This window comes from Eulemur rufifrons, chromosome 3 (genome assembly GCF_041146395.1).
Source record: "Eulemur rufifrons isolate Redbay chromosome 3, OSU_ERuf_1, whole genome shotgun sequence".
In the NCBI taxonomy this organism is placed as follows: Eukaryota; Metazoa; Chordata; class Mammalia; order Primates; family Lemuridae; genus Eulemur; species Eulemur rufifrons.
The window spans coordinates 2,945,594-2,971,556 of record NC_090985.1 but is presented as its reverse complement, the minus strand read 5'-3'; the positions used below and the strand labels follow the sequence as shown (position 1 = coordinate 2,971,556).

The 25,963-nt window shown below is 40.6% G+C and overlaps 1 protein-coding gene across 1 annotated transcript in view; it reads left to right on the top strand.

Annotated features, from left to right (window-relative positions):
• The window catches only part of ADAMTSL3 (ADAMTS like 3), a 277,061-nt gene that overhangs the window by 116,363 nt on the left and 134,735 nt on the right, over window positions 1–25,963 (top strand). Inside the window, exons 5-6 of the mRNA XM_069465643.1 lie at window positions 4,314–4,550; window positions 9,812–9,938. Of these exons, the coding sequence (XP_069321744.1) occupies window positions 4,314–4,550; window positions 9,812–9,938 (364 nt within the window). The remainder of the gene's footprint in view (window positions 1–4,313; window positions 4,551–9,811; window positions 9,939–25,963) is intronic.

The window sequence follows — 25,963 nt, the reverse complement described above, 5'->3', positions numbered from 1 at the left end:
TTTATTAGATAATCTCTCCCTGTCTTGGCTCCTCTCCATAAGTTGTCCATGTGAGATATATGTCCCCATGGTTATAGGAGGGAAAGGAGACCCCTGTTGCCAGGATGGTTCCTGAATGGGTGCTAGTTCTCCTCTGCTGGCCGTGGTAGTCACCTTCCTCCCACCTTTCCCTCTTCCTCCTCCTCCTCCTCCCTCCTTCTCTCTTTTCCTCTCCTCCTCCTCTTCCTCTTTCTTTTCTATGCGTCAGAGGCTGGCTGTCAACCCTGATTGACACTTCTTCTGTAGAAATGTTAACTACCTCTATCTGGTTCAAGTCAAGTCTTTCTGATATAGGATCTATTCTTTCCTTATTAACACCATCTAATCAATTTTATGATTTAATCTTTGATAACAATTTTATTTCCTTCACTGCAGTCCTACTATAAGTCTACAAATACCAATAATAACGTGCTATTTCGATGCGTTTCATGCATGTAGATGCTACATCTCCAACAAGATAACAAGCTCACGGAGTGACAGCGGTGGATTGTATTTTTCCTTCCTGTTCTTCACAGCATGTGACCTAGGGCAAAGCCCATAAACTATATTGAATAAATAAGTGTTGCCTTGAACTTAATTGATATGAAAAAATTCTTCTCAGGGATAGGAAACCAGAAGAATGTTTGGCATTCCAGCTTCCTAAATGCCAGTTGGACTCTTTAAGACACAGAATCCTAGATTGTCTTGAGCCAGGGCACGGGACCCCGCTGAGCCAGATTAGGCAGGCTCAGTGTTGACGCTGAAGAATGTGAAGAGAATGAAAGCATTTAATGCAAGTGGCCCCTGTCCCCCAAACTTACTGGAAAGCAGCATTCTGTAACATAATGGAGGGCTTGTTACTTTGAGAATCAGTTTTTTTTTTTTTTTTTTTTTTTTTTTTGAGACAGAGTCTCACTCTGTTGCCCAGGCTAGAGTGAGTGCTGTGGCGTCAGCCTAGCTCACAGCAACCTCAAACTCCTGGGCTCAAGCGATCCTCCTGTTTCAGCCTCCCGAGTAGCTGGGACTACAGGCATGCACCACCATGCCCCGCTAATTTTTTCTATATATATTTTTAGCTGTCCATATAATTTCTTTCTATTTTTAGTAGAGACGGGGTCTCGCTCTTGCTCAGGCTGGTCTCGAACTCCTGAGCTCAAACGATCCGCCCACCTCGGCCTCCCAGAGAGCTAGGATTACAGGCGTGAGCCACCGCGCCCGGCCTGAGAATCAGTTTTGACTCTGTCATATTCTAGTGTGTGTCTTTGGACTAGTGGCTAAACTTTCTAGGTCATATTTTTCTCCATTTACAAAATGAGGGTAATGGTAATCCTTTTCTACCTAGTTCAAAGGGTGGTGGTGAAAAGAGAATGTCAGTAATTATCCTTGGTAAACCAGAAAGTATCATCCAGACATAAGGCCGCCTTAATCAGGCATCATCACATGTGAAGAATAGAAACCCACTTAGATTAGTCTAAGACAAATGGGATTCACTGGATGGACGTGTAGGTGTTTGATGGAATTTAAGCACAAGCAGGCCTTGAGGTCCTGGAGCCAGGAATCAGAAAATGAGGAACACCAGTTACTTACTGCTATTGAAATGTATGGTTTACTATCTATCCTCCTTTCTTGTCAAATTCATTCTTCTCTGCTGGGGGAACTGGCTTGCTTGGTTTCAACATGCATCTCATAAAAGAAATGGCCCAGATTGATGTGAATTCTCAGCTCCGGCTCTTTTGTGGCAATTCCAAATTCCTGGGAAAGACTGACCTGGTGTGAACCAGATGTTTGCCTCCGGAGAGTCAGCTCTGGCCAGGGAGGCTGGTCACACTTCCAAACCTGGCCGTCCTTTGGGCAAGGACCAAGTCTAGGCTGATGTCCTGAGCTGTCTTCTGTTAATGAACTCTTGTTAATTTTGTGAAACTTCATTGGTTTCTGGAGCTTAAGGCAGTGAGAAGTCACCCAGCCAGCACCCTCAGTCCCTGGAGAATGCCCACCATGTCAGCAAGCCTCCCTCAAGGGAAGCTGCTCGTGCCCTGCTCTCGTCTATACTTCCCTTTGGTTTCAAAGAGTCAGATGTAGAGAGAACTGGCCGCGGCTGGAGGAAGAGGAGGTGATGTAATTTTGCAATTGATGATCTCTGCTGTGGCCAGATGGAGGATAAAGTCCTCATTTCAACAGAGAAAAGTCATCCAATTTTAGTAGTTTTCAATTTGACTCACTTCCATCGGCATAACCTGGTTTAATCTTGCTAAGACAACAAAAATGTGGGTGCAATATAGGATTTTGGAATGTTTCACAGCAAATAATACAACTAATCTCGGAGGAAAGTTTGCTCATTATATTCTATTTATTCCCTACCTATTTCCAAAAAGGATTTGAGGCACTTTATTAAGACCAGAAGCATAAGCGGTAAAATGCAAAAGTATTAAAAAGGGGGAAATGAAAGAAATTATATTTTAAAATCCTGATAATTTATCAATAACTCTTTGTGGAAAAAATAAAGCTAGATTTCTACCTCACACCATTAATTTGAATACATTTCAAATATAACAAAGAATTAAATATGATTGCTAATCTATAAAGGAACTACAAAAATGCATTTAAGTATTTATCTGTTCCTAGGGCAAAGTGAAAAAAGCATTTCTAAGCCAATTAATAAAGAAGAAAACCTTTTTTTTTTTTTTTTTTTTTTTGAGACAGAGTCTCACTCTGTTGCCCGGGCTAGAGTGAGTGCCGTGGCGTCAGCCTAGCTCACAGCAACCTCAAACTCCTGGGCTCAAGCGATCCTACTGCCTCAGCCTCCCGAGTAGCTGGGACTACAGGCATGAGCCACCATGCCCGGCTAATTTTTTTGTATATATATATTTTAGTTGTCCATATAATTTCTTTCTATTTTTAGTAGAGACGGGGTCTCGCTCTTGCTCAGGCTGGTCTCGAACTCCTGACCTCGAGCGATCCACCCGCCTCGGCCTCCCAGAGTGCTAGGATTACAGGCGTGAGCCACCGTGCCCGGCCAAGAAGAAAACCTTAAGGAGAAATATTAATAGAGCTGATTCTATAACAATGTAAAACTTCTTGACTTTGCAAAGTACCAAAACCAAAATTAAATGGAGAAAATATTTCCAACACAATGACAAAGAATTTATAGCTTCACTATCAAGTTTAAGAATTTTGGCCGGGCGCGGTGGCTCACGCCTGTAATCCTAGCACTCTGGGAGGCCGAGGTGGGCGGATCGTTTGAGCTCAGGAGTTCGAGACCAGCCTGAGCAAGAGCGAGACCCCACCTCTACTAAAAATAGAAAGAAATTATATGGACAGCTAAAAATATATATAGAAAAAATTAGCCTGGCATGGTGGCGCATGCCTGTAGTCCCAGCTACTCAGGAGGCTGAGACAGGAGGATCGCTTGAACTCAGGAGTTTGAGGTTGCTGTGAGCTAGGCTAATGCCACGGCACTCACTCTAGCCTGGGCAACAGAGTGAGACTCTGTCTCAAAAAAAAAAAAAAAAAGAATTTTATCTGCTAAAAATAACAGGACAAACATTCCAATGCATACATGAATAAAGGACATAACAAAAAAATTTTAAAGAATTGATACAAAAAGCAAATATACATGAAAACATATAAAACCTAAAAAATAAAAAGGAAATGCAACTGAAAATAATGAAATTCTATTTTACAATTCTGATTAGAAAAAATATAGAAAATTAATAATATCTACACTGGGAAGAGATAATGAGAAAAGGAAACTTATGTAGCCTGATGATGATGATAATTCTTTTCTGGGGGGCAATTTGAAAATATTTTGAATAGTCCATAAGATTTGCATATTTTTGACTCAAATTTTATTTCTAGAAACTAGTCTTTGAAAATAATCAAGATTTTTATGAAGACCTTGAATCACTTGGAAGAATTAAAAGCATTTAGTTTCCCTTGTTTCAAAAAGAAGGCAACTATGTAATTAATGTATTTGAATATTTATATCCAAGATAGTTAAACTAAGGCAAAATTTGATGTCTGTCTATTGTAAGCTTTGATTATCTGGGAAAAATACCTAGGTGGAAGAGTGATCCGAATACATGAGATAATCACCTGTATAGATCATTATTGTGGAGATGCCAGTGGAATTCCACAGGTATAGATTCAACTTTAATTAAAAAAAAAAAAAAGGGATTAGTGACTCCCAGAGGGCGGCAAGTGGGGGTGCTCTCATGGGGTTCTGGTGAACATGTTCAGCCTTCCATTGGGCCCTGTCACTGGGTGATGTGAGTGTGATCCTTTTTCTCTGCCTCCAGGACTGCCCTCCAGATGCGGAAGACTTTAGAGCCCAGCAGTGTTCAGCCTACAATGATGTTCAGTATCAAGGACGTTATTATGAGTGGCTTCCACGGTATAATGATCCTGCTGCCCCATGCGCGCTCAAGTGTCATGCACGGGGACAAAACCTGGTGGTAGAGCTGGCACCTAAGGTACTGGATGGAACTCGTTGCAACGCTGACTCCCTGGACATGTGTATCAGCGGCATCTGCCAGGTAAGCTGCATCTGCCTCCCATACTCCTGGTTCAGGGATGTGCTGCACCCACCCTCAATAAACAGAATTCTTTTCGTCTGTACTGTTGTTCATACATATGCAAATACTGTTTTCTATCATTTTAATGAACAAAATATTTTAGAGAATGGTACTAGCCTTGAAATCATGTTTTACATATTTAAAATAGTGTCAGTTGTGTCTAGGTAGAGTCAAAATATATAACTTCTTGTGATTCCTCCAGATCAGTGCTTCTTTAACTTGAGTGTGCATCAGAACCCTGTATTGGTTGTTTCCTTGGCTGTGCAGAAGCTTTGTAATTTAATCAGGTCCCATTTATTTATTTTTGTTGTTACTGTGATTGCCTTTGGAGTCTTCTTCATAAATTCTTTGCCTAGGCCAATATCTATAAGAATTTTTCCAACCTCTTCTAGTATTCTTACGCTTTCATGCTGTAGGTTTAAGTCTGTAATATATCATGAATTAATTTTTGTGAGTGGTGAGACGTGCAAATCCTGTTTCAGTCTTCTACATGGGGCTATCCAATTTTTGCAGCACCATTTGTTGAATGGGGATTCTTTTCCCCAGCGTATGTTTTTGTCTGCTTTGTCAAAGATCATATATGGCTATATGAGGATGGTTTTATATCTGGGTTCTCAGTTCCGTTCCATTGGTCTGTGTCTCTGTTCTTGTGCCAGTGTCATGCTGTTTTGTTTACTATAGCCTTGTTGTATAGCATGAAGTCTGGTAAAGTGATGCCTCCCAATTTGTTCTTTTTGCTTAAGGTTGCTTTGGTTATTTGGAGTCTTTTCGATATCATAAAAGTCATGTATGATAAACCCACAGCCAACATCATACTGAATGGAGGAAAATTGAGAGCATTCCTGCTTAGAACTGGAAGCAGAACAAGGTCACCACTTCTGTTCAACATAGTGCTGGAAATCCTTCCCAGAGCAATCAGGCAAGAGAAGGAAATCAAGAGTATACAAATGGGGAAAGAAGAGGTCAAATTATCACTCTTTGTTGATGATATGATCTTAGATCTAGAAAACACCAAAGATTCTGCCAACAGAATCCTAGAATTGATAAATAAATTCAGCAAAGTCTCAGATTACAAAATCAATGTACACGAATCAGTAGCATTCATATACACCAACGATAGTCAAGCTGAGAATCAAATCAAAGTCTCAATACCTTTCACAATAGCAACAAAGAAAATAAAATACCTAGGAATATGCTTAACCAAGGAGGTGAAAGACTTCTACAGGGAGAACTACGGAACACTGAGGAAGGAAATTGCAGAGGATGTAAACAAATGGAAAAACATATCATGCTCATGCTTTGGCAGAATCAACATTGTTAAAATGTCTACATTACCCAAAGTGATTTACAGATTCATTGCAATCCCCATTAAAATACCAACATCTTTTTTCGTTGATCTAGAAAAAATAATTCTACACTTTGTATGAATTCAGTATCTTTCCTTCAACAGGGTAATGTTCACATAAATTCCCTTTCTTGTTCAGTGTAGCCAGGGACATCAGCAGTCATTTGGGTGAGAGAAAGCAAAATGTATGATTATCTCTGCTCACCTCGAGATCACTGAAGTGACCCCTGATGATTACTTGGCATAGACTACAGATAACTTTTGTAAATGTGTTTACAATTTCCTCATTTAAATGAACATGTCACAACACTCTTGGGAACAACTTTCCATTAGCCTGAGCACAACACACAGCATGAGACAACAATGCTCACTGAATGAAATTTGCTTCTGCCTCTGTTTTGGACGTCTGATTTGTATCAGAGGCAGGTTGGGGTTGGTAACAGGCCTGCAGAACAAGTCTGATTTTTCACTCATGTTTATTGAATTCCCCGATGGCTGGGTAAACAAAGAAACCACTTAAAATTTATAATCAAAATAATAGCAACTAACATTGGGTGCTTACAAGTTATCAGGCATTGTCTAAGCACCTTGCCGTATGAGTTCGTAATAACCCTATGATGGAGGTACAGTAATTATCCTTGCTTTGTTTATAAGGAAACTGGAAATTGAAGAAGCAAAGTAATTTGCCCAGGTTGCAGAGTATCTTAGTCTGTTTGGGCTACTATAACAAACTACCATAGACTGGGTGACATGTAAACAAAAGGAACTGATTTCTTACAGTTTCGGAGGCTAGGAAGTCCTAGCTCAAAGTGCCGGCAGATTCAGTGTCTGGTGAGGGCCTGCTGCCTGGTTCATAGACGGCTGTGTCCTCACATGGAGGAAGGGATGAGGGAGGTCTCCAGCGTCTCTTTCTTAATGGCACTAATCCCATTCACAAGGGCTCCACCCTTATGATCTAATCACCTCCTAAAGGGCCCACATCCAAACACCATCACCTTGGGTGTTGGGTTTCAATGTAGGAATTTTGGGAGGGACATAAATATTCACTTTATTGCACATAGCTAGAAAATGGTAGAGATGGAATTTGAACCCTGGCACCTTAATTCCAGAGTCCATTGTCTTAATACTGAGCTATACTGATGATACTTTTTGCATTGCTACAAGTATAGCTGAAGTTTGTAACTGAAAATAAGATGTAGTTCCAGTAAAGCATAGTCAGTACAACTGGTGAATCATGCATAGATAGCTTAGTATAGGGATTAAAACTCAAATGTCCACACACCACCCCAGAGGGAAACTGCCCAGGTGTAGTCATAGCGAGGGGTGAGTGCAGTGGTGAATTGAAGAATACATGCTCATTGTGGTGGGGCAACTATGTATAAACATGTTAGAGGTTTTGTTTTGTTTGTTTTTGTTTTTGTCAAGAGAAGCGAGAAATCTGGATTTTAATGTGAAACTTCCAGTTTGTAAACTCACGTTGTTGTTAATAACCCTGCTTTATCCATTAATGGTTAAATTGTTCTCCTGTGTAATACAGGTTAGTTTTTCCTGCAGTAACCAACAAACCCCATGCTTGGTGGTTTTAAAACAATTAAAGGTTATGTCTTGCTAATGCTACTTGCTCAGGCTAGGTCAGCAGGAGTCTCTACTCTTTGTATATCTAAGAGACTCAGGCTGAGGGAGGCTTTATTTTAACACATTTTTAACATCATAACTGCAGTAGTGCAAGGGACTTATGTACTAATCCTTAAAGCTTCTTATGGAAGTGACACAGATCACTTAGACTCATATTTCATTGGCCAAAGATGCTCAATGAGCACATCTAACTTCCAAGGGGGTGGGGGAGTGCATCCCTTCCGTGGACTGAAAGAGAAGCTAAATGTTTATGAATACTCCTAGTGACTACCACCACTCCATATACTCTGATTTTTGAGGCAGAAATGTCAGATTTTTTTTTTCTTAAGGTAGAATCTAATTTTCAGAGATCTCAAACAGAGATTGATTAAAAAAATTGTTTTGTTCTTGAAGGATTAAATTTGACTTCTCTGGAAAATTCATATTTTCCTTAATTTGGATTAATGCTGCTTATTTAAACACTGTCTTCTTTGAGCTGATTAGGAAATCATATGCAGGACTGTGAAATATTTTTTAGCTGAAGTAATGATTTATAGATGAGCATTTATTCCAAAAAGGACTGCTCATATATTTAAAATATGTGTTTATGTTATCCACAATCTCGTGTAAATTGTCTCATTAACTACACTGTACAATAAGAATCTTATCTTATTAATTTATACTCTGTAGTGCCTGGTACTATAGAAAATGGTTATTTAATCGATGTTAATAAATTTTATTGGTGTGTTTATCAATTAGTACTCAATAAATCACTATAATTAGAGATGATGACTTCAGGAGATGTCACGGAAGTTGAAAACCATCAGGAATTTTTAAAAAGTTGCTTATTGTTGATTATGATGTGACAGGAAAGTCAGAATTCAATAGCCCCTTAATTTGAAGGGCAGTTCTGGCTTATACCCTATGACTCACAAGGCAACCAGAACTTCTTTTCAAATATCATTTTTCTGTAATGTTTTCACATGCTTTATTTGGCTGTAAGATTTGGATGAATTGTAACTTAAAAAAATTATTAAGCAAATATAATTGCTTGGGGAGGTATTCCATTGCCCAAGATCTTGCAAAGCTCTAAACCGTCTTCAAAACAAGGCTCTCCTAGCTTCTAAACCCACACCCTTCCTGGACAACTAGATAGAGGTTGATTCTCATTCTCATGAAATGCAAAGTGCTCAGGGACACGAATGTGTGAGGACAGAGCTTGGCCCGGGAACAGTGTTTCTATAATTTAATGGTAGAATTACTCCCCTTGGAGAAAGTTGCATGAACACAAGTTACTCATTGATTGAATCCCAACCATGTAAGTGTGTTTCCAAAATCAATCACTCTTAAGTTGTTCCACATGTACTTGTAAATGTTAATACAATGGTCCATGTAACTGGCTTTTTCTGTTGTTATCTGCTGATATAGTATAGTGTTAAGATTCTGGTGTCAGATGACCTGGGTTTTAAAATCATTACTGACACCAAATACTAACTGTGTAATGTTGGCAAATCATTTAACTCAGTAATGTGTAGATTTCCTTATTTGTAAAATGGAGGTAAAAGGCATCACTTGTATCACATAAAATTGCTCTGAAGATTAAATGAAATAATGTGTACAGTATGCACGGATGGCATAATGCCAGGCACATGGTAAGCATTCAATAAAATCAACTATTATTAATTTATTACTACTTTATAATCAGGGTTAAAGGATCTCAAAAGTCATTGAATTAAGCTACTCATCCAATAATTTTATCACCCTCCCTACAATTTTCCTACCAAGAAGTCTCCTAGCCCATGATTGAATACTTATTATTGGATAACTCTGACTTTTTAAACTTTTTCATATTGAACTAAATTATGGCTAAACCTGTAGCTTTTACCATTTAGAAATAGATCAAATGTAGACCTTTTCTTCATGACAGCCCTTTGAATTTGAAAATATCTCTACTCATAGGCTATTTCCTAAACTTCCTCGGAACTTTTGCTACCTCTCCTTGAAACTTTCATTTGATTTTTCTCCTTCCCTTCAACACCAAAATTTTGGAAATAATAATGTATAGATGTGGTTTCAACTCTTTTAATTTTTTGAGACTTGCGTAAGAATCCTATAAATGATACTCTACTGTAAGGCTTTATATCATTCAGATTTACAAAACAATGTTCTCATAAAAGAGAGCCAACCCATAAATGTAGGAAGGACAACCCTGTAAGTAAGGTTCCTCCTCGGCTTCCCGCCCTCACCGGAGCTTGTGTTGCAGGCTGTGGGCTGCGACCGGCGGCTGGGCAGCGACGCCCGGGAGGACAACTGCGGAGTCTGCGCCGGCGACGGCGCCACCTGCAGGCTGGTGCGGGGACAGGCGAAGTCACACGTGTCTCCTGAAAAAAGTAGGTTGTGAAGTGAATGCTATGCTGTCGTAATGCAAGGTGTGTTTCTGACCATCTATTACTGGAATAACCTTTCCTGGGCATGCTAAGGTGTTTTAGTTGGAATAACTTTTGACCAGTATTCTAAAGTCAAATTTCTTCCAAAAAGTATATATCAAATTTTTGTTTCCCACTTTCTTTTAGAAGAGTACCTGCTCTTTGAACCTTTGCCAATACAGAGTATTACTATTTTTAAAAAATATTTGCTGATTTTTCGGGTAAATCGTGAAGTAACTATTTCTTTTATTTGCTTTCCTTTAATTGCTAACAAAGTAGAAAATATTGTCATATTATATATGTATTGGCCATTGATGCTTTTTTATCTTTCAGTTAGTTATTGAAGCTATTTACCCATTTTCCTATTCAGATGTTGATCTTTTCCTCACTGTTGTGAGTTTTTAACATATCATAAATACTGGCCTTTTGACTGTTATAGTTATTTCAAATGTGTTTTCCAATTTGTTATTTGACTTTCAATTTTGTGTTTTTAGAATCAATACTTTCTAATTTTTATGTATTCAGAAATTTCCATCTTTTTATTTCAATAACTTGTTTTTTTAATCCTTTAATTTGGGGACCAGTGAACTTTATCAGTAAAGGACCAGATAGTAAATATTTTGGACTTTGCAGGGCATATAGTCTCTGCCTCAACTACTCAAGACTGGCTGTTGCAGTGCAAAAGCACCCACGGATACCTGGAAACAAATGGGCTGACTGTGTCCCAATATAACTTTATTTACAAAGGTAGCCTGCAGGCTGAACGTGGCCCTCAGGTTGCAGTTTGTGGACCTCTGCTTTAAAGGGAAAAAATTGTTCATGCATGTTTTATGCCAGTACTTTTATGGTTTTGTTTTTCTACTTTTAAATATTTTATTCATTTTAATTTAGTTTGATGTAATTTATGAAGTTGAGATCTTACTTACTCCTCCAAATGGGAACATCATGATAGGAGTGGTGGAAGGTTCTGCAGGCATAGGAAACACAAGGTTCATGGCATGACACTAGGAGGAAGCCTGGAGTTTTTGAGGAACTGCTTACTAATATGTTGCTTGGGCCTGAATGCACATTGAATAGGGTGGAAGATAAGAATGGCATTCAGGAGTCAGCCATAAAAGCCTCCATTATTGTGTTTTATATTTCAGGTGAAGTGGAGTCATGAAAGCAATTTAAGCAGTGCAGTGACACGGCTAGATTTGTGTTTCAGTAAAATAATTCTCTCATGGCATGTGGAGGCTGGATTACCTGTGAGGGGAGCCTGGAAACAGAGACCCCAAATAGGAAGATTTTTAGGAAATACTCAAGAGTGTTTAAAATATGAGGCCTTGGTCTAGGGTAGCATGGCAGAGATGTAGACAAAGGAATAGCTGGAGAGATATTTAGGAGGTAGAATGAGCAGAGTTCGGTAATTCTTTGAATAAGAAAAGAAGAAAAGAGAAAGAAGAGGCTAGAATGATATAAATTTGCCATCTTGAGCGGCTGGGTGGATGTTTGCTGTTAATTTGGGTAGGGAATTAATGAAGAGGAGACACATATCAAAGGTGAGAGCCCAAATCCCTGGATTTTTTTCTTCCTGGAATTTTGGTCCCGTAAGTATTCAATACCTTGGTAACCTTTCTGATGCCTTCAAACAGATGTCCAGTGTATTTTGTTTGTGGTTGGAAGGTTGCTCTGAAACATGTTAGTCCATCATGACTGATAGCAAACCCCCTTGTTGGTGGTATTCAGTTGTCAATGTAGGTGAGTCCACCCAAAGAGAGTATGTGGACTATAACAAAAGGCCAAAAATTGTATACCTATAACACCTGAAGTCAAGGCATTTAGCCAAGGAAGAAGTTTAGGGAAATTCACCTGAGTAGGTAGGTAAATGCTGAACTTAGCAAGAGCAGTATCATGGAAGCCAAAGGAATAAGTAACTTCAAAAAGGAGGTAATAGCCATATTAAATGCTCCTGTGAAGTCACCTGGAATAGGGCCCCCAAATTTCTGTTTAGCAATTTGAAGGTCATTAGTGACATTAGCAAGGTGATGTCAGTGAATTTCAGGCTGAAACCAAAGCTTGATTGCAATGGGTTGATGAATGAAGAGAAGGTGGGAATACATAGAAGGAAGCATTTGCCCAGGACCAGAGGAGGGGGCACACTGACCCCAGGTCAACAGCTGGATAACTGCACAGGTGCAGCTGGAGAACATGGTGAGAAATCACAGGAGTTCCAGTCTATTGGTTTTGACTCTTCATTAAGAGGTAGAGTCAGCCATCAAGAGGGAGGGCCCAGAGACTCGAGTGTGTTCCCACGGAGGACAGGAGGAGAAGGAACTCATCAAGGACAGTGAAAAGATAGAGGCATAGCTGTAAGGGCCCAGCTGAGACTGGAAACCACGAATTAGTGGGAGCTGCAATCCATGGGCTTCATGAAGGAGGGGGCTTTGAATGGTGGTGTATCAGTTAGGAATGCATTCTACTGAAAAGCATAAAAACTCAACTTGTAAACTTCAGAGTTGCATGTGTCTCTTCTAACAGGAAGTCTGCAGTAGGCAATCAAGGCTGGGGACACTGTTCTACCGTGTCTTTGAGGAGCCAGGCTCCTCACTCTTTTTCAGGTCCTTAGAGTGTGCTTTCGCCTACGTGGCTGCAAAGTCACTACTGGACATTGAGATGTCACATCCACATGCCAGATACTGAGGAAGAAGACAGCGCAAAAGGCATTCTTTAAAACTGTGTTCTTTATTCAGGAAGGGAAGTCTTCCCCAGGGGATTTTGCTTCATTGACCAGAACTGTGGCATGTGACACCCTGGCTTTTAAGGAGGCAGGAAACCAAGTACTTACAATGCTTTGTGACTCCCAGTGTTTTCTTCAGTCATATCTTACCACAGAATTCTATTGGTTTTACATTGTAGTTTTGATAATGTCATACCCATTTTAAAGATGAGGAAACTGAAGACCAGAGATGTTAAGAAACATCTCCCATAATTAATTATGAAAGGCAATGTAGGAAAGTGGTTAAGAAATTGGAGTCTTGGGCCAGACTGCCTAAGTTTAAATTGTGGGTTGGTTTGCTAGCCGTGTAAGCAGGGCAAGTTATTTAACTTTCATATGTATCTTGGATTTCTCATTTTAAACTGGGAATAACAATAATACTGCCTTTACAGAGCTGCTGTCAGGAGTCAATAAATCAGTTCACGCTGAACCCTCCAAATGGTCCGGTACCTTGAGAGTGTTCAGTAAGGGCTAGCTGTGTTTTTATTAAAAATGCCACTTATTTGGGTACCAACACATGTCATACATCCTATATACCTTAAATGTATGCCCTTAAGTGGGTATTTGTAAACATCTTTTTAAATCAACACTTGGTCCATCTAGGGGTTTATTTTTAAGAGAGCTACTGGTGGGTATGGAGGAAAACCTTGAAAGTGTCAAAAAGAGTGAATTGTAGGAGAATCCAAAGTTTGAGGACTCACATCAGGGGCAGACAGTTTGAAGAGACAGGCTGTGCTGAGCAGAGTTCATTCAGGAAGGAGGACCAAGGCGGGGAGATAATAGCCAGGCCAGGGTGTTGGGGAAGTGCCTGGAGTTAGTGTTGGCCTTAAAAAGCTTGGAAATCTCATCAGAAAAGACCTTGTTTTGTCAGGGTCCAAGAGAGACTAGAAATAGAGATAATTCTAATTTAACTAGGGTAGAAGCTGAGTGAATGTGGGAAGAAGCCAGTCTTTTTTGGAGAAGTGTACAGAGGAGGCTCTGAAACGCAAGGTAGCTCATATCCTCCCAGCTCCTCTCTCACACACTGATTTTTAGTTTTTGGATAGTAGATCCTTTTGAGAATCCATTGAAAGTTACACATTTTCTTTCCAGAAATTGTATGTGTACTTATAAGCCCCAAATTTGCCCTTCTGCTATTTGGGGGTGGGCCTCAGATCCCTGATGCCCATTTAAGACATTCCAGGTTAAGAACTTCTAAAACACCTAATGTTTTTGATCAGTTTCTACGAAGAAAGAACTGGAGTACACAGACAGATCCTTTACTGCAGGGCATGAGTGACATGATGTAAGCTGGGCACATCCCACAGGACACTGGCATTTCATCAGGGTCTGTGCATGCGCTTGAGCTAAGGCAAAAGGTTGCAAAGGTCCTGCCTGCGTGAAGACACAGTGCTTCTTGTTCTTGATTCTCACGATGGCCCATTTGTGTCTGTTCCGGCTCTGAAACTGGCCAGCTGAAGCTGTTTTTGGCTGGGACTTTCCTCAGGCCATATGGAAGCACTTCCCTATAATCACGCTTTGTGTGAAAGAAATGTGGGAAATGAAGCCACGTCTCCCCCACCGTGTGCATCACCAGGGCCTGCTGAGTCCACGCAGCTCCTGCGTCCACACCTTGCCAAACAATCATTCCTGTCCTCCCTGGGACTCACCCTGCGTCAGGACATGGCAGTGAGATGCTGCTGGCACAGCCCCACGCTGGAGAAAGCGCGCAGGGCTGCACACAGGATGTCGTTTCCATCATGCAGTGAGGCAGACACAAGGTGCAGGAGCCTGGAGCCAAAACCTTTGCTATGAGAAAAATCAGAAATTAATCCAGATACAACACACAAATTTCCTGCTCAGAGAAAGAGGGAGAGAGACGGAACTGACAACCAGCATAAACAGCTTTGGATGTTGGAAAAGGGAACTAGAGGCCACTTGGGTTTTAAAGAGAGAAAACTCAGAAAACGGCAACAAATACACAAACACAGCTATTTGGAGAGGCTTGACTTGGCATTTAGGGACTTAGTTGCATTTCCAGGTGTGTCCCTTATTTTGGTCTTGTCCACATAAGGGCATATGCCATACACGTATGAAGCAAATAAACAAACAAGCTCAGCTTGTCTGTTCCGGGCTTTTTGTCCATTTTTACATGGTGGCAACTAAGCCTGTGGACACAGCGGTACCCAAGGCTAACTTGGAGCACCAGCGCTTCTCTCAGCTTTCGACATTATGACGACAACCACACCCTGCTCTAAAGCTCCCCTTGATACTCCTGACAAAAGCAGAATTCCTGGGCCAGGTGGATTGTAGGGCTGCCCCACAGGGTAATTCTTAGGATTGTTTTCTCTCCATATGCTGTTCATTTCTCGTTTGACTGTCACTTCCAAAGACAATCTGCAAATTTAACTTATTCCATGACAAGGGAGAGTGCATCATATATAAAGTGTTTGCTAACGTGGCAAACAGCTTGGTTTTCATTCTTCCTGTCTTCCCACATCATCTCTGTCTGCCGCCCCATTCATCTTTCTTGGGGGAATTCTGACTGACAGTGTTCCTACACCCGCGCTGTGGCTGGTACAGGAATATTCAAACCAAAGACCCAGATCCTTTAAATGGGAAATTTGCCCCCTTTAATTCAACAAGAGAAAGTGTGGCTTGGAAGAAAGATCCTGGGACTAGAAGTCAGGAGCCCTGGGTTGTAGTCCTCGCCCAGCTGTTTGCACGTTCTTGTGTGGTTTCTAGCCCTCTGCATGAAGAGAAATGAAAGAAAGTGGCACGGAGATCCTGCTGAGAAGGCATTTCATAGATTATGTTTTACATGGACTAGCGACTGTGAACTCCCGGCCTCTTCATGAACTGCCTTCACACTTACGATAAAATTCATACCCCTTTCCAAAGCTTTTAGAGCCTTGTATCAGCTGTGCTGCCATCTGTCCCTCATTCCCTAATCTCCAGTCACTTCGGCTTTCTGGAAGATTCTAGAATACCATGTGCCTTTGCACCCACCCATTGCTGGGCCTGGAACTTGCTTCTCCTCGCTCTTAACATGCCTCCTCTTTCTCAACCTTGGGCATGAGTGTCTCCTCCTCAGAGCGGCTTTCTTTGCCCACTCTGCCTAACGTAGGCCCTTCCTTTTTCTGTTTAGTTCTGGGTTAGCTTTTATTGAAAGAAGTAATTATTTCATTTATTTATCTGTTTAGTTTGCCTCTCCCACTAGTAGGCTTTGCAAGAGCAGGCACCATGTCTGTCCTGTGCACCATTTTATTCCCAGTGGTGGTATGGACCTCGCTTAATGCTGAGCACATGAATGTATGGCCTTTGCTGAAGACGATTTCTCCTGTTGTGATTTCAGTGGGACTAAACGATGTTGTGCAACAGAACTGGACTGGAAGCCAAAGACAAGGGTAATAACCTCAGCTTGGCCTTTAATAATCCGTGATCTTAGGCAAGAAGCTTGGCTTTTCATGTGCATAGTGAGAGTATTAGCATGGGCGATTTCTCAGATATCTTCTAACTCTGGAAGTCTATTAAGTGTATCTGTGATTTATTCCTCATTAAAAAAAGAGATCTTGGGATTGAATGGAGGTTAGAAAAACAAGACCCCTGTTCTTATATGAAGACATTTTCCAAAGTTCCAATGAAAAGCTTTGACAGAGATGGCTTGTCTTTAGTCTTAAAGGGCCCTGGAAGTTTTATATAGGCCACAAAGGTGAGTTGGTATGAAGTCTCCTCTTATATCCCATGAGCTGCTCTTTGGTTAACTTTTTACCTGCTGCTCTCCCTACCTGCATGGAAGGGGTTTTGTTTGTGCACTGACCTCCTCATTGGCGTGTGAGCCCCTCAAGGGCCTCTCACACCTGGCCCAGTACCTGGTAGCTGGTATGTTCTCAGTAAAGGTGTGCTGACTTGGCCTGCGCAGAACTGAAGAGCCCACTTAGACCAGCATCCCCATGGCAGCCGTTCATAGGACTGTGAATTAAAAGCAGGAGCCGTTGTTGAGAGCCAAGCCCTGCAGCACCCGGGGTCGCCCAGGAGACCTGACATCCACTAACCAGATGAGGGTGCTGGGATTATTAGTTATAAAAGTTGTCAGGACCGTAAGAATAACAGTGGCTTCCAGAGCTTGTGTGCATATAATGTGCCAGGCTCCATGCTGAGTGTTTTCATGTATGACATCATTTATTCCTGCCCTACTCCCACCAGGTAGGTACTATTGTGACCTCCCCATTTGACAGATGGAGAAATGGGCTCTGCGAAATGAAGTACCTTGTTTAAGGTGTCACAAGTAGTGAGTGACCAAGATGATGCTGACTTCAGAGCCCATGTGCTTAACCACCCTCCTGAACTGTCTTCCACCGGCAGCCAGATGGGCGTGGGGTGAGACATGCACAAGGCCTAGAATTCTGGGGAAAAATAAAGGTAGCACAGAAATGGAATCAGAGAGGAGCAAAGGCTGCCTTAGCTGGCCTGCCCTGGGGATCCCGTTGGCAGAGCCTTGCTCCACGGCTTCTAACCCAGAAGCACTCCAGGATCACCTGGGGACCTTGCCCATGTTTTAATCCTCACGCCCCATCCTGAAGTTTCTGGGGGCAAATCAGGGCAGTTGTAGGTCACCAGACTTCCCAGCTGGCTCTGATATGTGCCTTTGGTCAACGCCTGTGCTTTGCAGCTCCAATGCCCCACTGCAGAGTCACAAGGCAGATGACCATTTCATCTTCCCCAGGCTCTTGACTTTTTCGATGCTGTCTACAGGGCAGGAGAGTCACACTGCGATGCTGGGGAACATCTGGGCAGAATTTGTCGTTAGACATCGTGTAACACAGCCCCTCTCCAGCAGGCTGTTCAAAAGCTAGCCCTGGAAACAAGCATGAAAGCGTACATCATCAGGCACTCTGCCCGTTACCATGCTCTTTTGAGGTAAAGGCATTTTAAGCCAGTGCATAAACGTACCTCCAGGTTGGGAGCAGATGTCCCTACATAGATGCAGGGGCTCAAGGCTGAGGACACTCTTTTGCAGATTCAGCAGTCAGAGACTTCCATGATGTAGCCCAACAGCTCAGGGCGGGATGGAGGGATGGGAATCCGTTTTCAGCTTGCAGCTGGTTGCTCTCACCAAGGCAGATCCCGACTGTGTTCCTTCTCTGCTTTGTAAAAAAAAAAAAATGATTGCTGTTAATTTCCTACTTTTATTTTTCTACTTTTGCTCAGTGGCACATTTCAGTTTTTCTCACTTGCATCTGCAAGGGTGGTGCATAGACAGTCCTCCAGCTGCAAGATCAGTGCAGCTATGCACAGACAGTCCCTTCTTTCACCTTCCAATTCCCCCACTGCCCCCACAGAATGACAGAGGAACTTGAAGCAGACCTGACTACCCTACTTTAGAAAAATCGTCAGCCCTTGTTCTGCACAATGCCACACAAGGGAAATGCCTTTAGTGTAAGTGATGCCAAATGGTTATGGGTGTGTAAAGGTATAACAAACACTATATATATATATTTTTTTAGTTTACAAAATGCTTTCATACCTATCATTTCACTTTAAAGGAATACATTCCTTTAAAATAAAGTGTATTATTTGCAATTTTCCCATAATGTTTAATTATCATTGACATTTATTTAGATGCTTTTCACTTTTCTTCATTTATTTTTTTCTTTCTTTCTTTTTTTTTTTTTTTTTTTGAGATAGGGTTGGTCTCACTCTGTTGCCCAAGTTGGAGTGCAGTGGCACCGTGTCATAGCTCCCTGTAACCTCACACTCCTGGACTGAAGCGATCCTCACTGTAACCTCACATTCTTAGGTTTAAGTGATTCTCCCGCCTCAGCCTTCCAAGTAGCTAAGACCACAGGCATGCAACCATGCCTGGCTAATTTTTTAAAAGAATTTTTTGTAGAGATGGGGGGGGGGGGGTCTTACCATGTTGCCCAGGCTAGTCTCGAACTCCTGGCCTTAACCACTCACCTCAGCCTCCCAAAGTGCTGGGATTACAAGCATGAGCCACCACACCCAGCCATATTTATTCCTTTTTAAAAAACGACTTCATTCCTTGGGAATGGGGTGTGTGTGGGAGTGTGTGTGTGTGTGTGTGTGTGTGTATTTGAACCTAAATAGCAGGAGGAGAAAATAAATGCAAGGTCAAGAAAAGTAGCATGAAAAATACTTGACAGAAAAATTTGTTTGGGGGGAACAAAAAAAGCCCACAACCAACTACAAAGAACATACACCGCCCCCCCCCCCGGGGGGGGGGAACACACAATAGAAAAGTGGGGGTGAGGTTGTCAAAGTGAGAATAGCTGAGACATCTTTTTTGTTGTATTACCTTGGAATGTATATATGTAGGTTGGTGAGTTCTAGTTGGACTTGATAGCAAAAATGTAATGGTCTGATATAAATTACAGTCCTTCTGGGCTGAAACTGATGTTTATTGATTAGTTAATATTGTGTGGACAATTTATTTCCTGTACATCTTGCTACTTAGTGAAGCTGTGATCTGCAGCAGGAAATGAGACATAGAAAAAATATGACAGAACAGCTGGACTTGAGCATTTATGTGTGGGAGGGAAAGTCCGTGAAAGCAAACTTAATCTGAGGTCAGTGCAGTGATTGCAAAATCAAACAAGTGAAACCCATAAAATGAAAGTCTGTAATGAACATACTTGTGATGGGTGAGTTTGAGTTTATACAATACAACTTGGTTCCACAGCAGAAGGGTTTAAGAATGTAGTTTTTTGTTCAGACCCTGGTTCTACTGCTTAGGAATTCTGTGTTCTTGGGCAAGTCACTTTAAACTTGCAAAACTTCAGTTTTCTTAACTGTAGAAATAGGTTTTCATTAGAATGAATGAGGTAATTTATCTCAAGTTACTTAGCATGATGCCTGGGGGCATAGTAAGTGCTCAACATGGTTTTAATAATAACTTACACTTACCCAGCCCCTAGTGGCTGCCACGTTGTTTCCTAAGCCCTTTGCATGTATTACCTCATTGAACACTCACAATGACCCCTTGGAACAGGTATTCCTACTATCCTCGTTTCTTCAGATGTAACCAGGACACAGAGAGGTTAAGCAACCTGCCCAAGGTCACATAGCGATTGTAGGTGGCAGTGCTGGCGTTCCAACCCAGGTCGCCTGGCTCCAGAGTCTGTTATAACCACTATGCCATATGGCCTCTCCCAGCAGTTCATAGAATAAAATAATGCAATTGTCATTTAGAGAGTGACAGGAGGGAGCCCTGGAGGAAGGCAAAGTGAGGACCAGTGTCAAGGATCTCTTGACCCCAAACAATGAAAGTGTTTGGCAGGAAGCAATTACCACCATCAACAGCAACAGCAAGTCTAGGTGTCACCAGACATGAGCCTGCTGTCATCAACACTAGGATGGGGCAGATGGCCTTTTGTCCATCTGGTATGTTTTTAACCAACAGAATTTCAAAGCAAGCTCGGAATCAGACCTGCTTGGCAGTGCGGTCTGCATTCTCGCGATAGGAGGTATCAAGTGTCGAGACCGCGCCTGTGCTGAGGCGCATGCGCAGCGTGCTCCTGCTGTACTCACGAGGCCTCCCCACCCGCGTGGTCTCCAGCTCCAGACCGAGGAGGGATTTACCAGGAGGCCATTTATCTGGGATTTAAAAGTGGCCCGTTTTAGCAGGCAGGATAACGAAAGCATGAGTAGCTGTATTTATATCAGAACTGGTAGAATTTTAGGCAAAAAAAAAAGTAACTACAGTGAGTATTTTATGTCCATTGACAATCAAACAGCAAATGGTCCAAAGATTTTGTGACTCAAATAACATTACATCAAAATATATAAAGAAAAAAAACCCTATAGGCATATAAGAAGAAATTGAAATAAGTAAAACTGGTATGAGAGACTTTAACGTATTTAAGTCAATGAAAATTGCATTTAGAATCTACAATGTAATTATTAATGTCACATTAATAGGTATATATTGAGCAGTGTATGTTGAGGGAATATACCTTCATTTCAAGTCAATTTGTGGACCATTTACAAAAACTGATTCTATGCTAGGCTGCAAAGAAGGTTTAAAAAAAAAAAATCCCCAATAAAGCAGCAACTACCAGGAGAGGCCTCGCCCTGCAGCTGCACCCATCCGCTCCCTGCCCCCTGCCATGACAGAGGCACAAGTGTCTGTCTTCCTTTCCAAGGCTGATTACTCCTTCCGTCTGTGGTCTGCATTCCAGCCTCCTCTCTGTCCTCAGAGAACTCACTCCACCCACCATCCCCTCTCTCCTTTCTCTCCTCTCTCTGTTTCCTTATCTGTTTAAACATGGCTTGGTCTCTCTCATCTGAAGTAAAAGTATCATTCAAAAAATGTGTATGTGTATGTATATATGTAAATATACATTTATGTTTATATGAACATGTGTATGTATATGTGCATATATAAATATATGAGTATATAATTTTTATATATATTTAAAGTGTTTTATTCATATATATGAATTGTATATATATATAGTTTAACATAACTACCTTTCCAGCTACCACACTCATCTTTCACCTACTCTTTCCTGCCAAGTTTGAAAAAATGATTTGCACTTGGTGTCTCTAATTTTTCTTCATCACTTATTCCTCAAATCTTAGCCTTCCGTGCCTGCTACTCGATTGAAACTGCTGTTACAAAGCTCATTAACCACCTCTCCACTGCTTCCTGCAAAAGGCACTTGCCAGTCCTCACCCGCAGATCACTGAGCGCTGTTGGCCGGCCCTTCTCAACATCCTCCACCTCGCAGGGTTCTGTGCCTTGTGCAGGACGGTGCGGGAACACTGCCAACGTTGTGACGGTGGATCAGTCCTCTCTCCCTGCCCCTTATGACCTGAGCCTTCCCTCACCCTGCCCTGTGTCGGTGCTACTGGATACATGGCTCACCATCTAGCGGTGTCAGCATAAAGTGGAAGTGGCTAGTCGAGCACATTTTGGGCTCCACCCTAAACTGCTGGATCAGAATTTTTGTGGGTAGGGCAGGAATCTTTGTTTTAACAAGTTTTCCAATGTAACACATTTATCATATGTATGATAAAACATTTGGGAAGTACTTAATATAAAAGTATCACAGACTACAGATGTATCAAACTTGATTCCAGTTTAGAAGATTTAAAACTGTATAGTAGAGATTACTTTTCCCATAATCTAAAGATATTAAGCCCTTAAGAGGGGTCCCCTTGTAGGATGTCTCCAGTTCCCAGCCTTGCCAGCTGCCCTACAGCGTGCCTTTCCCCTCAAGGATAAGAGAATGGGTAACTATCCAACAGAACATCTTCCCCGAACTTGAGCTATGTAGACTAAAATAAAATGCCAGGGGTTCTGGTATGAGAGGTTTCACTAAAGTGTGTAATTGTCAATGGGATGATGGTTACAGCACACACACACACACACACACACATGTGCGCATGTGTGACGAATGCTTCTCAGAGATACTACAGCCTAAATTCACAAACATTTTGCAAGAAAGTGCCAAGCCCAGTTGGTTTGCCCAAATAAGTTTTCTTTAGCTCAGGAAAGCTTTCTAATTTATATGTATTTTCAAAACAATTTTTATCACATATATAGTATGCCATATATTTATTGTAGCAAATACGAAATATTCAGGCAAAGGAAAAGAAAATGATAAATATTTCATGTAATCAATCACACTGCGGAGAGATCGTACTTATCATATTAGTAGTGTGTATCCTTCCTGGGTTGGGGGTGAAGTGTTTGGATGTATAGTATATATCAATAATTTATATTGTGAAATTCAGACATGCTGTTTGTAAAAATTTCAAAGGGCACAAAAGGATACAAAGTGGAAAGTAAGCCACCCTCTACCACCCCAAAACTCCTAACCACTTCTACTCTTTAAAGGTATAAATATTATTAATAGTTTATATTATAGGTATTTGGTATGCTTGTGTGTGTGTGCAATTCCCACACAATGTAATATAAACCTTCCATGCAAAATGTATGCTTTTTATAGGTATACGGAATTGATCGTTAGATATAAGTTTTTTTGCAACTTCCTTTTATTCACTGAGGTTTTCTGCCTATCAGTTCTCATAAGTTGGCTTGATTTTTAAAAATGGTAACACAGGTGAACATACCATAATTTATTTAACCAGACCCATATTAATGAGCTTTTATATTTTCTCTGTTTTGTGCTTTTAGTTTTCAAAGATACTATTAATTTCTCCTGTATCTTTTCATAATCTTCTTGATAGTTTAATTTTTTTTTCTGTGAACTAGTTTTTCAGGCATTTGACCAATTTTCTTTTTTCTTTATATTTGTTTTTCTTATTCATTTGTAAGTGCTCTATATATTAAGGAAAGTCTTTGCTGATAATTGTAATTTTTTTATAATCTTTGACATTTAATTTTGTTTTCGTTCAATTTTTATTTCAAATGAATTAATCTTTCCCTTTGATTTTTTAAGGCATTTTAATGTCTCTAGAGAGAGACTTAAATATTCTTTTTGTAGGTTATTGCCCATTTTTTTAAAAAGTTCATTCCAAGATACTCTATCTTTTTTCTTGACATTGCAAATGGGACATTTTCTTCCATTATATTTCCAAATGATTATTATTGGTATTTCTGAAAGATACTGATTTTTTGAATATTAATTTCTCTCTGATTTCTAATGCTTAGACTATTTTTTCTTGCCTTATTAGCTTGGCAAATCTCCCTAAAAGTCTTAAATCAAAAGGTGATAACTAGTATCTCATCATTTCCCCAATTAAATGGGAATATTTCTAATGTTTAAGCATTAAGAATATTAATCATGATACTGGCATTTGTAAATCATGCTACAAACATTTATCTTACTGTATATACAGAATTTTTATCAGGAATAGCTATTGAATTTCACTAAATACTGGAAACTTATCGAAATGATATGATTTTTCTAATTTGGTCTGTTAATATGGTAAATTACATCTATAGATTTCCTAATTTTGAATGACACTAGCATTTCTTAGATTAACTTCATTTGGATATAGTGCACAAGTATTCAAATTTACTGTTAGATTCTCTTTTCAAATATTTTATTTAGGAGTTTGGTTTCAAATAAACATTAGTTACATTGAAATGTGGCTTTTTTCTCCCAAATTGTTTCATGTAAAATTTTCAATCATACATATAAGTTGAAATAATAACTAGTGTACATGATCCACCTGGATTTAATAAATACTTAATATTTTCCTATATTTGTTCTATCTGTCCATCCAGTTCATATCCATCCACCCAACTCGCTAGCTGAGCCTAATGAAAGTAAGTTACAAAACATGACAACATTTACCTCTAAATACTATCGTATGACTCTCCTAAAAATAAGGATCTTTATAACACCATCTCAGCACACCTAAAAAATAATTACAATTTCTAAATATTATCTAATATCCAATCCACATTCAGATTTCTTTTGTCTCAAGAACATCTTTTCTGATTGTTTTGTCCCTTGAACCAGTCAAGGTTCGTTTGTTGCATTTAGTTGTTCTGTCTTTGGTCTATTCTCTTTGGACCACTTACTTTTTTATGGTATTCACTTTTTAAAGAGTTCATCCCGGTTGTCTCATGGCATGTCCCATGTTCTGGATTTGCCTCGTTGTTTTCCATTTACATTGTTGATATCCCTCATGTAATTCCTGTAAGCTGCTTAGTAAGATCTGAGACTTGATTAGAATAGGATTGAACGTTTGTGGCAGGAACGCACCAGACGTGATAGTGTATGCTTTATGTGACATCACATCAGGAAGCCCGTGATGTCAGCGTGACTCGGTATTAGTAATGCTGAGTTTGATCACTTGGCTAAGGTGATGAGCTATAGATCCTTTGTTGTACAGATCCATGTTTCCTAGTAAGAAATCTGCAGGATGGTACCTTGACAAGGTGTTAGTCTGTTTTGCGAAAGTCTTCCACACCGTGGCCTTAGCATGCATTGATGATCCTTGCTTGACATAGTACTTACACTGAGAGTTGCAAATGGTGATTTTCTACTTCTATCATTCCTTTCACATTTGTAGACATTCTTCTGTAAACAAACAAACAGAAGCCTTTCTTTTAAAAATATTTCTCAGCCTGTATTCAAGAATTTTTATTATTCAATGTTTTGTAATATTAGAGACAATATTCTTTTGAGATTCAAATTGTCCAAAATGCAGCCAGTGGGAACATTTTAAGCTGACTCCTTTTGACATAATTCCATTGAATTTTAAACACAGCCTTTGTGTCGAGAGCAACAGGTGTTCCAGGCTCACTGTATATTTCCCTACGCCAGGAAAAACAGACTCGGAATCACCTGTTTTCTTCATGGGGCCCTGGTTCTTTTCAGTGGGTTCTGTGTGTGCTGGGGCACATCTTCAATGCTCAGCCAAGGGAGTTGACAACTCTGTCCGCTTTTACTTCCTGCTTTTGCAGAGCTTCTGGGTTAGCCAGAGGTGAGAGCTTAGGGCCTTCTCGGGTCTTTGCTGGGCATGTACACAGACCTCCACATACATGTGGCCTTCTAGATTCCCAGGAGTATTTTGGAGCTTTTCAAAGCCACCTGTGGACATCTCACTTCCAGCTTTTCCTTTTAAGCTTTTTGGTTAGTTTATGTTTTCCCCAACTGTTATCCACCACCTCTTAACAATCACGTCTGATTGTTTTGGACAAATGCCTCCTGAGGAAAAGCTGTTTGCGCTGGGCAAGCTCCTAGTTAGGTAAACTAAGGACAGATTTTTGAGTGGAGTCTTCCAGGGAACCACCACACAGGTCAAATAATGATTGGGAATTGGGCATTGAAGGACCTTTAAGACCATTCTACCTCTGTAGTGTCTGCCGGGCTGCAAGTTTTCACTGTGACTGCAGGTTGTTGTGTTCAAGGTTGCTGGAGGTGGAGAATGGGGGAGATGGGAATAGGCAGGTTAATATGCCCCAAAGCTCACTGTTCTTACTGAGCATTTTTCTTGAATAATTGCTGCTCAGATTGCTGCAAGCTTTTGGTTAATGTCCAGAGTTTTGAAAACATTGGTTCTGACAATTTTTGCTAGTGTTTTTATTGCTTCTGTGGAAGAGAGGATTGTGAGAGGTCCTTACTCCATCATTTTTGCTTGTTTGCTCAAGTTAGTCTCTGAATAAGGTCTCTATGTTGTGTTTAGGTGGCATATCTCTTAATTCTCCTTCAATGTATAAGTACCTCCTCTTCTCATTTTTTTTCCCTGAAATTTATTTGTTGAGGAAACTGTTCATTTATCCTGTAGACTTCCCCATAGTCTATGT